At 39.5% G+C, this 12,153-nt stretch overlaps 1 protein-coding gene across 20 annotated transcripts in view; it reads left to right on the top strand.

Annotated features, from left to right (window-relative positions):
* The window catches only part of Ctl2 (Choline transporter-like 2), an 81,677-nt gene that overhangs the window by 66,072 nt on the left and 3,452 nt on the right, over positions 1-12,153 (top strand). For all 20 annotated transcript variants that reach the window (XM_086972367.1, XM_022850151.2, XM_022850153.2 and 17 more), the window contains 8 exons: positions 5,677-5,799; positions 6,137-6,215; positions 7,294-7,390; positions 8,655-8,900; positions 9,737-10,007; positions 10,252-10,474; positions 10,658-10,750; positions 11,145-11,433. In XM_086972367.1, coding sequence (XP_086828493.1) covers positions 5,677-5,799; positions 6,137-6,215; positions 7,294-7,390; positions 8,655-8,900; positions 9,737-10,007; positions 10,252-10,474; positions 10,658-10,750; positions 11,145-11,433 — 1,421 coding nt within the window. The remainder of the gene's footprint in view (positions 1-5,676; positions 5,800-6,136; positions 6,216-7,293; positions 7,391-8,654; positions 8,901-9,736; positions 10,008-10,251; positions 10,475-10,657; positions 10,751-11,144; positions 11,434-12,153) is intronic.

Here is a 12,153-nt window from a genome sequence, read left to right as displayed (position 1 = left end):
CTAAAGGGTTACATGGTGCTAAACTGGTTAATATATTCATGCGATTCTAACACCATTTTATCTTATCACAGTTGTCTATTAATTTTTCATTCCTGGTAAATGGATAAAAAGCCTGTGCCTTGCTCAGCTTCATTCTACAGGTGGTCACGTTACTTGTTGTTGTACCATACACAATTACTGCATTGCATATTTTTTTTTTTCTTTTTTTACATAGAGAAATTGAAGCAGAAATTCTGTCGTCATCCTTCGAGGTGTCTGACTCTTTTTAAAGAAAGAATATATATTTTTTCTGTTGGATAGTTTTTAGGTAAGCTAGTGGTTAGACCCGCACGAATCGAGAAGCCCTCTATAACTGAAGCGTTAAACCGATTTTTATTTATACCAAAACTGAATTGAAACAATGATTTAGTCAGCTTGGAAGACTTCGAAGGTTTTTTTTATTGATAACGAAAATAACTTGAATATAAATAATTGTTTTAGATGCAAGTACGAAGCGCTAACGGGCCTCGAACCAGGAGCAATTAGAGATGGTAGTGTGTTTTCAATAAGGACAAGAATATTCGGGCACGAATATTGTCATTTATTCAATATATATTCAAAGTTTAATGTATGTGTAGTTTAACTATGTCCTATTAATAGAATTATCAAATATAATGTAAATATATAGGCAAGTAAAAAAAAAAGATTCTCAAGGTCAAAACGCAAGGTCAATATGAACAACCAGATAAATATCCATGAAATAGCGAAACAAAAATTAAAAAGTTACTATTCGCGCCCAGCTTGATTTAGTTACAACGAAACGTAGCGTACGATCAGTCTAGTTACTTTAAAATTAGGTATATTTAACTATACGCTGTTGTACTAACATCAAGATAATTCTTTTGTTGTGACCAGTTCATGATTTGTATATAACAAATGACTCTCAAGAACGTACGTATTGTCAGGCGGGTAGAACTAGGTTAATATTTTTTCTATGAGTCTTGATCACGTCCTATTGAGATCAGATTTACTATAGTGATTGATTTGTATGCAAACTTGCCGGCAGTAAGTGTACTCTGCGGGAGAGATTTTGTGTATTCTATTGTTCATTCAGCTTAATATAAAATACTTAGCTTCTCATAGAACAGAAATGTCTACGTTCGAAGCCTAGCAGACGACCGTTTGCAAGGTGCGGCACGCCCATAGGCCTGACTGACCCCTATGTTTAACGTGGTCCATGATAGTCTACTTAAAAATGAAGGGCGGGACCTCGCTTGACATCGTGACCTTCACCTACAGCAACCGTAGACGGACGAGAAAGTAACACGTTAGTTCGCTGTAGCGATCTCTTTCGGCAAAAAATGAACCATTGAACAAACATATCATACGTAATAACGTACTTACCTAATGAAATATTCTTTTTTATTTGTCCGCTAATCTTGGTGCAGAAGCAAACAAAGCGATATCAACCTGTCTCGACCTCTGTATACCCTAAATATGGAGATTCCAGCATTTTCCTTCCATATGTTTGTTACTCTTTCGCTTAGCCTTTCCGTCTGTCATGTCATCGTCTAGCTCAAAGTCGCTCGCCGGTTCCTATCGGACAGCACGAGTAACCTACGTTTGCATCTTTTTTCTCGCTTTTATTCATCTCATATTCTAGCTCGAAAGCTTGATAAATCGTCGATAAATCCTCTTATTAGCGGCTATTCGGTCATATTTCATATAGCTCGTATGTATAGGGTCCGGGTTTATGACGCCCACCAGATTATCATTGTACAGGTAGTTTTATCCTATGTTGATTAACCTGACCTACCACGATTAGGCCATTCAGTGCAACGGCCATGTGAAGGTAATATGGTGTGGCCATCAATGCAAGCTATTCGCGTGCCGTGCATGCCCGTATCTACTGATGGCTACGGCCGACTACAGGAAGACACACTGAGTATTTGCTTGCTTTAGTAATAGTAATAACAGCGGCTGGCGGTATTGGCTTTCTGGAGCTTATCTCTAACTCGGAGAATATCGTGACTTCTGCTGTCTTGCGTCATCGAAGCGGGTACCGGGTCGCCGGCAATTCTTTGTTTGTGCTTTGTCCATTATAGCTGCTCTTTCTAAGGCAGTTGGTTGTATTCGGTCTGCAAGGCGATCAGCTTCGAAGCCCAGAGCAGCAGAAAAAGGTGCGACCTATCTGATCCACAAAACATTTTTCCCAACTCAAGCGTATCGCGAATTTCGTGCCGTTGAATAATTAAGCTTGATGGGCTATGACGAGTCTTACCGAATCGACTGCTGTGATTGGAGGAACGGCGTGACTGCTGAAAATCAAAGAAAATCTTATGCATTTAGTAAAAGGACGCCATTGAACTCGACCTGATGTGAAACAGTATCGTTATCGGGATTTACTAGCTATTAAACAGCAACAGATAGAATGAAAAAGCTTTGAAGACAAACATACGGATGTGGTGGATTTTATGATGAAGTTAGCCAAAAGCAGAGGCCCCCTTGAAGGTGCTGCGTCGACAATTGAGCTCGTGGATAGGAACACCGGATCTACTGATGAGGGTATTGGTGGCATCTGATGAATTCTGTTTATTGAAGTATATAGAACCCATCTGCATCAATGATATAAGCTATACTTAAACGATAGCCCGAGCCATCTGGATAGCTGATCAGTGGTCAATGATCGTTACGTGATACAATGCCTAGTAATTAAAGCACCCCGGATTCTTAGCTACATTAAACATCTTGTAGTTCTCTAATAAGTTCCTCGGGATGTTTTGATCTCGTCTGAGATATTTGGTTAACTTAGCCAATTTCGGTAGAGAAAATCGAAGTATAAGTGGATAATAATACTACTTTTGGGTAGGTCGGCATTCGTATGGACACGTTTCATGTGTTGCGTAGCAGTTCCGGATCGTAGTCGTCATCTGAACGTCACGGCATCGTTACGGGGCCCGTAAGCGTTCGTCAAAACCAAACCTAGTTAAAACAGTGATGAGATATGGTTGAGACATATATAGCGGTACTTATTTGCTGTCAGTGAAATGAACATAGTTTAACTTCCTATTTCAAGTAACTTCTATGTTTCCTTAGTACTGCACTGGTGACCTTTGATTTACCTACTTTGTAAACAAATCAACTGAACTTGCTGTTGGAAATTAGAAGAACAATGCAAGATTTGACTAACCGAAATCCTGATGTATGGGTTACTGATGAAACTACTGGGGCAACGATGTAGCCCTATAGTCTTATAGTTAACCAACTATAATCTTATAGTTCTCAAGGTTTACAGCGACGATTGTTGCAATTATAATTAGACTAGACAGATACAGTAACCTAAAAGGTAGTCAGAAATCACTTTATATACAATAGCAGCGCAAGGTCCTGCATGACATTTATCTTTTTAAATATAACTACCAGATAAACTTTCACAACTGCGCCCTGGACTCTGACACAGTCCATAACGAGTAGCTTGTTAAAATATAGGAACTAATAGGTTTTAGTTACTGGCTTTCTTGTTGAAATTCTTACTTGCAACTATCCATGTATATATTTTTTGCCAAGCTAATACGCAGTCTGATTTTAAAGTAACGCGTGCCTAAGACCGCTGTATACCATTAGTATGTCGTAGGGAGGAAGTTTTAAAAAAAAAAAAATGACCACACAGCTGTTGCTAACAAGTTATCCTGGGGTAGTTATTCTTTAGGCAGTGGTCCATATCACTTACATATGATCATGAAACAATTTGAGTAATGTTGGAACGGCATAATAAACAGTTTGTCAAACGAAATCATTGTAACCACGATGAATAGCGGTGTGTGATATTACGTTAGCGACTACGGCGCCATGCTGTACTCGGTATGTTTTTAAGTTTCTGACTATGCGCGCGGTCATGGTGCCTTACGCTGGGACGGAAGCGTGCCATGTTAGCAACAGTCAACAGTGTCTAAGAAGCTAGCTAGCTCAGACGCAATTGTAAACGGTGATTGGTCGAGCTGTTGTAAACCCTTTTATTAGAAGTTCCACCTAGGAACTACTGAAGAGCAATTTTTAACCTATAGCAGTCTAACGTTCCCATACAAATTTAGGCAGGCTTAGGAGGCTAATAATAACTACCTGTATGGTTATCGTGCAGCTTTGTAGATCTATTAACGAAACCGTTAGATAAGTTAGTAAATGATCAGACTTTAAGTCATTGATGCTACACCTAAAAGACATGATTCCAAAAGCTTGTTTACGTCAAACGAATAATTAGAGGTATTGATAGGTACGCCACGAATAGGGCACTTCGAGAGGAGAGCTAAGTTACTACATTTCACCGTTGTTCGATGCATCCTTCAACTGCTACGTTAGCACTATTAGCTGCAGTGGATATTACGATAATGGAACTTAATTAAAAGTTTTGTTGTTTGCATACATAATAAGTATATAGGTTATCGGCTGAGCGGGTTGTGTTATATATAGTTCAAGGTGAATGCTTATCAGACCTCCCGCTTCAACATTAGAGGTAACTTATATGTACGCAAGTGAATTTTACAATTCGCCACATATATCCGGGTTAGCCATAGCCAGGCACTCGGGGCCCGTATAGTTTTCAATAGTTTCATGGATCCGACACCGAATGTGCTGTGTAAGATTATGGGAGAGTTGTCGTGCCTTGATACTATACCCTGTAAGACAATGATCTAAGTGCGGCATCCCAGATACACGCTCTACACGTAGTGACTTTAACGCTGTGATTAAACTCTAGCGAATGAGTCGTTGTTCTATCGGGATAGCAGTTTTCTATGCCTCAAAAGAAATTTTATGTGAATTTGTGAAAGAAAGGTGACATTGTTTTTTATGGGAAAATTAGTTCTGTATCCCGCTGCAGAACGACAACTGTGGGACCCTGCAATTAGCCTTGGCTAGATTGGTTCTATGCCTCTGACGGCAAATTACTTGGTATTCGAACCTTTATACCCTCCGCCCTATATCTAGTGCCTAGTCAGACGCAAAGCTGCTACAGGATCGTTTGTGTATGTAAGGGATATCATCTAACAATAATGTTATTGTGGTATATGAGTGAGTTTTTGCCGAAATAATTTTTTGAGTTTTACATCCGGTAGTGTTGCTAAGCATTATTTCAAATGGCCATTAACTTCTGTCTGCATAACGAACAGTTTGCCTAGGCCCGAGTAGGCCTAGCTAAGTGCCCTTAAATTTAATAGGCCAACAAGCAACGGAACTATCAATTTGCCTGAATGAATAAAACCATCTCTACATTAATAGAGCGCAGAGATAAGCTCATAGAAGGACAATTTGTTCGAAGTTAGTAACGATCGAAGAAAAAAATCTACTGAAAACATCCGGCGACAAGCCCATACAAAATAATTATTTGACATCTATTTTTTAAATTTAGTGGATTTTTTTATAATATTATCGACTAATTGTTCATTTACAATTTTTTTTTTAATTATTTTCCACCCAGCGAAACCTTCTTAAACGGGACGCTAATAGACTGCGCATCGAATACATGACTTTGCCTTTTAACGATGCTAGGCCAACACCGTGACCCGTAAGCTGAATAGTTTAACGGTAAATAGGACGCAGTCTCATCTTCAAGACGCCGAAAATATGTCTACAGGAAATATCAGAGCATAAACGTTTGCTCTCATTATAAAATTAATTATCTTACGTCCCTTGTGTTTTCAGGCGAGCCAGTTAGCTATGACCCAAACTTCAAGGGTCCTGTAATCCAAAGAAGTTGTACAGATGTCTTTTTTCTACTGCTTTTTATCGTATTTCTAGCCGGCTGGGCCATTCTTGCAGGACTTGGTACGTATTTGATCGATTACATATTTAACTTTTGCATTCGTTCCATACGCCCTATATATATATATACAATTTTTGTTCTGCAACAAGTACTATCTTTTAGAATATAGAATCATGTTTGAATGAATACGAGCTCCGCGTCGGTCATATGGATAATCATATGGAAGCATATACGGTAAAAAAGGAACTCATATTCGTCAGTTCAATAATAGGTAAATTGACTGCAGTGACTTGGGAGCAGTTAGTTATTATTACATTCATCAGCACCATAAGTTAGTGTTTCGGTGAACTTATCTGATTTGCTTTCGCCCTAATAATAAAGTCATGTATATTTTTTTAGCCTTTAAGCAAGGTAACATTAACCGGGTAATTTACCCTTCGGACAGCAATGGAAATATCTGCGGAACAGGCAAATATGCGTAAGTTACTCAACTATTTATTTACTTAGTAACGTAATTATTTTGCTCACTAGATTGATGATAATAAATTATACACTGCGATGCGCCGGGATTATATGCTAACTTAAACAGTACTAACGTTTAAAATATAGTTATAACACCTGACTAGTAATAGATAATATAATACATAGTAATTTACGAAACATTTCGATTCACTCTGCATCACTAAACAAACACGGTAAGCTCTATGACATGGATTTTAGCTGAAATGATAACTTTATACCGATTAATTATCCTTTTGGCGTACGGTGAATCGGCCCGATGTAATTGCGTACACTTCGTGAGAGATTTGACCGCATCGTCTTTCGTGTCTGCCCATAGACAATTACATGTCAGTTGCCCGTGCCTAGGCATAGGATGTGGACAACATCCGCCGGCCGAGAGACTGCATAAGGGACTTACTTTTTAGCGTAAATATATTATAACCGGCAGCGGAATTCAGTCGCCCGCTGTAGCTAAGAATCGTGGGTGGCAATGGGGCCATAACCTGCCAGAGCGCAATGGTACCCTGTCCGTACATCCGTCTATTAAGGGACACATACTATGGGTTTTCCGTTTGAGCTAGAGCTTGCACAAATTTCGACAGCATTAGTTTACCTTGATTTTATCCAAATCAGTTAATTCACTTAACGTAACTATTGAGCGTATTTCTATATAGACCTCTAAATAGCAAAGGCACTTAGAAAAAGATAGATTTGCTCCATCGAATTTGTAACCACAACCGTTTGTGGTGATTTTCCATAACAACGGGCTAAAGCTTTCAGCGGTTCTCTTCTCTACTGTTATGTGTATGTTTGCCCCCCATATTAGTGATTTAACCGATCTGAGGTGCAACATAACTTCCATATGACGTTTTTGAGCTCTGCAAATGCTTGCCTACCGGCAATGTATCACTACACTGGAAGCGATGATCCCACTAACTTAGCCGAAAGTTGTTATCGTTGTTGCAAAACTTGTTCGTTTACCAAAATCAATTATTTTTTTTGCAGTACCTTTGCAGTACATAAATTAATTTTCTCTTTTGTATTTGATTTAACAGCGACAGGCCATATCTCTTCTTTTTCGATCTTTTCAAATGTAAGCCAAAGTTTGAAGACGATGAGTGGATTCCAACGACACGTTGCCGGACGCCGCAGGTTCGTATTTTGAAGTAATCAGTCGTAACTAACAACCAGTAAGCATAAGTGGTAAAAAAAAGATTCAGATATTTGCAGTACGTATGAACTCGAGAGAAATCGTTTCACGATTTAGCATTTACGTTATCCGCTATGTTCTGCATATTGGTTTCATTCCATGTTTATAGAATCTAAACAAATATCTATATGTGTAGAATATACATCGATAAGAAGGTATAACAAACGATGAAAGAGGTAACTTAAAGCTTTGGGCATCTTGCAAACATAGGCAAAATGGTCCATCTTATCGCGTTACAAGTGACAGCGGCTAGTGACCGTAGCGGGCTGCATCGATTGCAGGCATTTATGCTATGTTAATACATATATGTCATTTAATATAGGCTTGGCCAGGGTCTAATAACTGTCTCGTGCAGTAGGACACTGTTTACCACTAGACCGAAAGGACAAAGACATGTATGATGAGTTTTCTTTAAAAACTCTTCATACATGTCTTCTTTTGATCTGTTTGCTCAGGGATACATTTTAATTCTGAAAAAGTATTCTTCTGGTATACATAAATAGGGTTGTACGAATACGTATTCTAATTCCGAATCTATCATCAATATGCTTAACTCGACAGGCCTAACTTTTATCTAAACGTAGTTACGGCCGATAGGACAGTCGCTAGCGAAGTCACTTCTGCTCTGATCTACAATAGCTTGCCCCGTTTTTCTAAATCAGCTTCTCAAATCTTTACTAGATAATAGCATCAAAACTAGGAGTATATATTTGTAAAGCTATATTGATTAGTTCCACGAGATTAACTTCGATGAAGTTTACTACTTTTTATAGAAGAAAAAATATAGCTTAGCAGCTATTTAGCGAAACAAACGTTCTGTAATTTTCTTTACCCTTGAAAGGTTATTTTTGCAAGGTACATACATACTGTTGTATATAATTCATATGCGAGTATGTGGAGTCTTGAAAATGGTGCCGTGAAAGTAAGTTAGCCGCACGACTGATGTAACTAATTACCTTCGAATCATCTTAATTTAGAGTTTATCACGAATCTTCAACCGAACTAATCTGGGCAGTCATCACAGAGTCGCTAAATTAAAAAAATCTAAAAAGCTAAAAAAAAACTAATTATCCCCTAATTTTCGTCTATCAATTCAAATCAACCTTGAACCACCCAGAAATTACACATCTTGTTCTATACACATACTCTTTTGTATAAATTCCCTCTGAACGTGACATTTAGTGTGCTGTTAACTCTATCCTGCAGGTGTGTGTAAAAGAGTGTCCGTCGAAGACGTTTAGCGTTGCGCAGTACGATCGGGACCCCCCAAATGTCGCTGAAATTAAGAAACACATGGTTTGCGTTTACGGAACGGATATGTCGAAGGACCTCAAATTTCTGACCAGCGGACCAAGTGCTCCGTGCGCTTACTACTACATCTCGTCAGTGAGCGCCGCGGGACGCTGCTTTCCGAGCCCAACGTCCGTCGAGGATGAATTCCAGTCGTACAACGTAAGTGCCCAAACAGGATAGAAGAGTGCTAGTGTGAGTCCAATATTATTGATTAAATGGGTATTGCGTGTGTGAATGACGATTTTTCGCCGATTAATATTGATCGAGTGCTAACCAAGCTTTCCAAGCTCGCTATCCGTTTAAACTTGAATTTCCAAATAGATTTTGTATGAGATTACTATGAACGACTCAGTTATGACAGCTCGGTGTGAAACCGATCCTATCGACTCTTTTCTGAAGTCTTTGTTTTTATCCAAATGGTGATGTTTATAAGTTGACGACACGGTAGTTTCTTTTTTTTAGGGAAATTTCCAAACTAAGATCTGAGCTAGGTCAGGCTTGACTGCAACCTGAAATCCTACGCACGCACTTTATGGAGAAGACTATTACGCTAGCTAAAGTTTTTTAAAGTCTAGACGAAATCTTAGATCTAATTAAAAATAACAGACGTACATTCCCACGAGTTAATATAAACGGCATCCCAATCCGTTGTTTACCAGGATAACTTTTTGCCTACTAGGATATATGAAACAAAGAACATTTTCTTCAATGTCTAGTATTATCAGTGTGACTTATTATGACCAATCTAAACGAATGCAGTGTCTCCTTCTTATAGCATCCTAATAGATTATCTTCGGTTGTTGTCTTGTTAGAAATAGTTTTAGTGTACCTTAACGGTTTTAGCTAGAATTTGTAAACTTAAATCGTCATATCGATCGAGTTCTAGGCTTTGTCTACCTCTGCTTACTTGCTCACGAAGCAAATCGATGGGTCGATTAATGAATCTAACGGGCGCAATGGTTTTTCCTCATTTTCCATATGTGTTGCACGTCAAGGGCGTTAACATCACCATAACATCATCGGATGGCAAGGTCTTGTCTGGCAATGAGCTGTTCAAGAAGGCGGAGCGAAAGATGCAGCGTATCCTCAACGCCCGAAGATACTTTGAGCGGTTCTTGCAAGACCTCAGCAACTCGTGGAAGGTGATTCTAATCGGTCTCTTTATTGCCATGATCCTCGCGCTCGTTTGGATCGTAGCCATTAGATTAATGGCAGGACTTATGGTCTGGTTGGGCATTTTAGGGATTCTGTCGTTCCTTATTATAGGTGAGATATCGCGGAAGCGACTTGAACCCTAGTAACATCAAAACCCTAATAATCATAATTACGATCATGGTAATTATGATAATAATTAATGATTATTATCATTTTTACGATTATGAGTCTGTATGTCGGTATATCGTAATTCCTGGTAATAATATTTGTAGAAATATAACATCATGAACGTTACTACGACGGGCGAAGGCAGTAAATCACGCGTGTTTTTCATCATGCCTTTCGATTTTGTTAGCTACGGCATTTTCGTGGTACAAGTACATCTCGCTGAAAGGAGTTCCAGGAGCGGACGAAGGTATCGGCTTCTCCCGCAAGATCTCATATTATACGGGAAATCGAAAAACGTGGCTAATTCTCGGCTGTTTAGCATCGGTTGCTCTTTCCATTCTAATTTTGGTCATAATCTGCCTTCGCGAACGCGTGCAAATCGCTACTGCCCTAATTAAGGAGGCCGCTAAGTTCGTACTTTTTTCCGTTCGTTACATCTTGACATATACGTTCTTACCTCATAACTAACTATCTAATGATGTAAACGTATGAATTTGTGTTGAAATTCGTCTTTATGCTGCTTACCTATTTGCTACTTGCAGCGATAGCTCTGATGCGTAACATCCCATTTCTTCCTACGGACTTTCTTGCAGGGCTATCGGCTACATGCCAACAGCGTTAATATTCCCAGTATTTCCCTACCTGTTGCAGCTCATCGTCCTATTGTTTACAGCGACGGTTGCGTTGTAAGTGTTTCCCCAGCGGGCTATTTTTTACCCACTTACGTTCGTCACGGTAGAGCAGTTTTGTGCCGACATAATGGCAATATATGAACAGGAAACTGGGCGCATACAAACGCCCGTATAAGATGAAGCCGCATGTAGCCTTGGCCTAGGAGCTGCTGCTTCAAGTCCCAAGTAAACGATACGTAAATGCTACACCGTTTGAACGAATAAGGTTTCCTTTATAACATTGCAAGCATATATATTAATAACCTATTTAGCTCTTTCGTCAAAAGGGTATCCTTAGACGCGTTGCTGTTCGCTTGCGCGCGACATATATTCTGCATTTCCCGGACAGCTTCAACAATACTGATCGTAATACGTGTATCGTTTCCGTTCGTTTCTAAAACACAAACAGGCTGCTGATGTCCATAACTCCATCGAGTGCCGGTGGTATCGACGCGACTATGTACAGCGATACCTCGACGAAATCGTACTATGAACAATGCATTGAAGACCTTGGCGGCTACTCAAAATTCAATAATAAAACGTGCACGATCGGCAACAGCGCTCTCGGGTCTCATGTCAGCTATTCACACCTGTACAACTTTTGTGGCTTTCTCTGGATGTCGGCATTCATCGTGGCCTTCGGCGAAATGACCCTCGCAGCTGCTGTTGCTAGCTACTACTGGACGCGTAACAAGAAGGTTTGTCTAGGCTAATGACCTATTGCCTGTCCTTGAGCTGCATCTGGATCTATCAACATACTCCTTTATTAAAATGGGGATAATATGATAGGATTGGGGTGGTCTTGTTCAATGCGCCAAGCAAAATATTGTTTTACGAATGGTAGATCTTAAATCTGCCCCTTCTGAGCCCCTTTTGACATTGTTTTATCGAATAGTGTAAAAGTCTACACTTGTCACTTCGATAGCGGTTTGTACAGTATCGCATTGTGTAGATTTGTACAATATCAAGTCGCCGTTAGGATCCGCACCCTTATAGCTACAGAATCAACGTTTGTTAGCATAGTAAGGACAACATCGATTAGGGCTTCTAGTTTCGCGATAGGTTGTGAACGGTGCTGAGGCTGCCAACGCTAATGGATTAGCGGGTCCTGATTTAATTTTATCGGAGATGTACCCAATTAAGAGTAGTAAGTAGCTAAACGTCAAACTGCTCAATTGGTAATAGAATTTTTGATGTTGGGTGACTAGGCTTGTAGGTGACATCTTTGTCTTAGTAGTTCGGCTTTGATATTCTCTGGATACCGTTTAGTTCCTGATTATTTCTAATGAAGCTGGGTCTGTTATGTGTGAGAATTCCCTCTGTTATTTAAGGCGCAATCCGAAATTTCTCTACACCAATTCGCCTATGACATGCAGTGTCTACGACACTAATCCATCATTCTTTTGTGCTTGTCAATC

This window comes from Varroa jacobsoni, unplaced genomic scaffold, assembly GCF_002532875.2.
Source record: "Varroa jacobsoni isolate VJ856 unplaced genomic scaffold, vjacob_1.0 scaffold_1446, whole genome shotgun sequence".
Lineage (NCBI taxonomy): Eukaryota > Metazoa > Arthropoda > Arachnida > Mesostigmata > Varroidae > Varroa > Varroa jacobsoni.
This window is presented reverse-complemented; position numbering and strand designations above follow the sequence as displayed.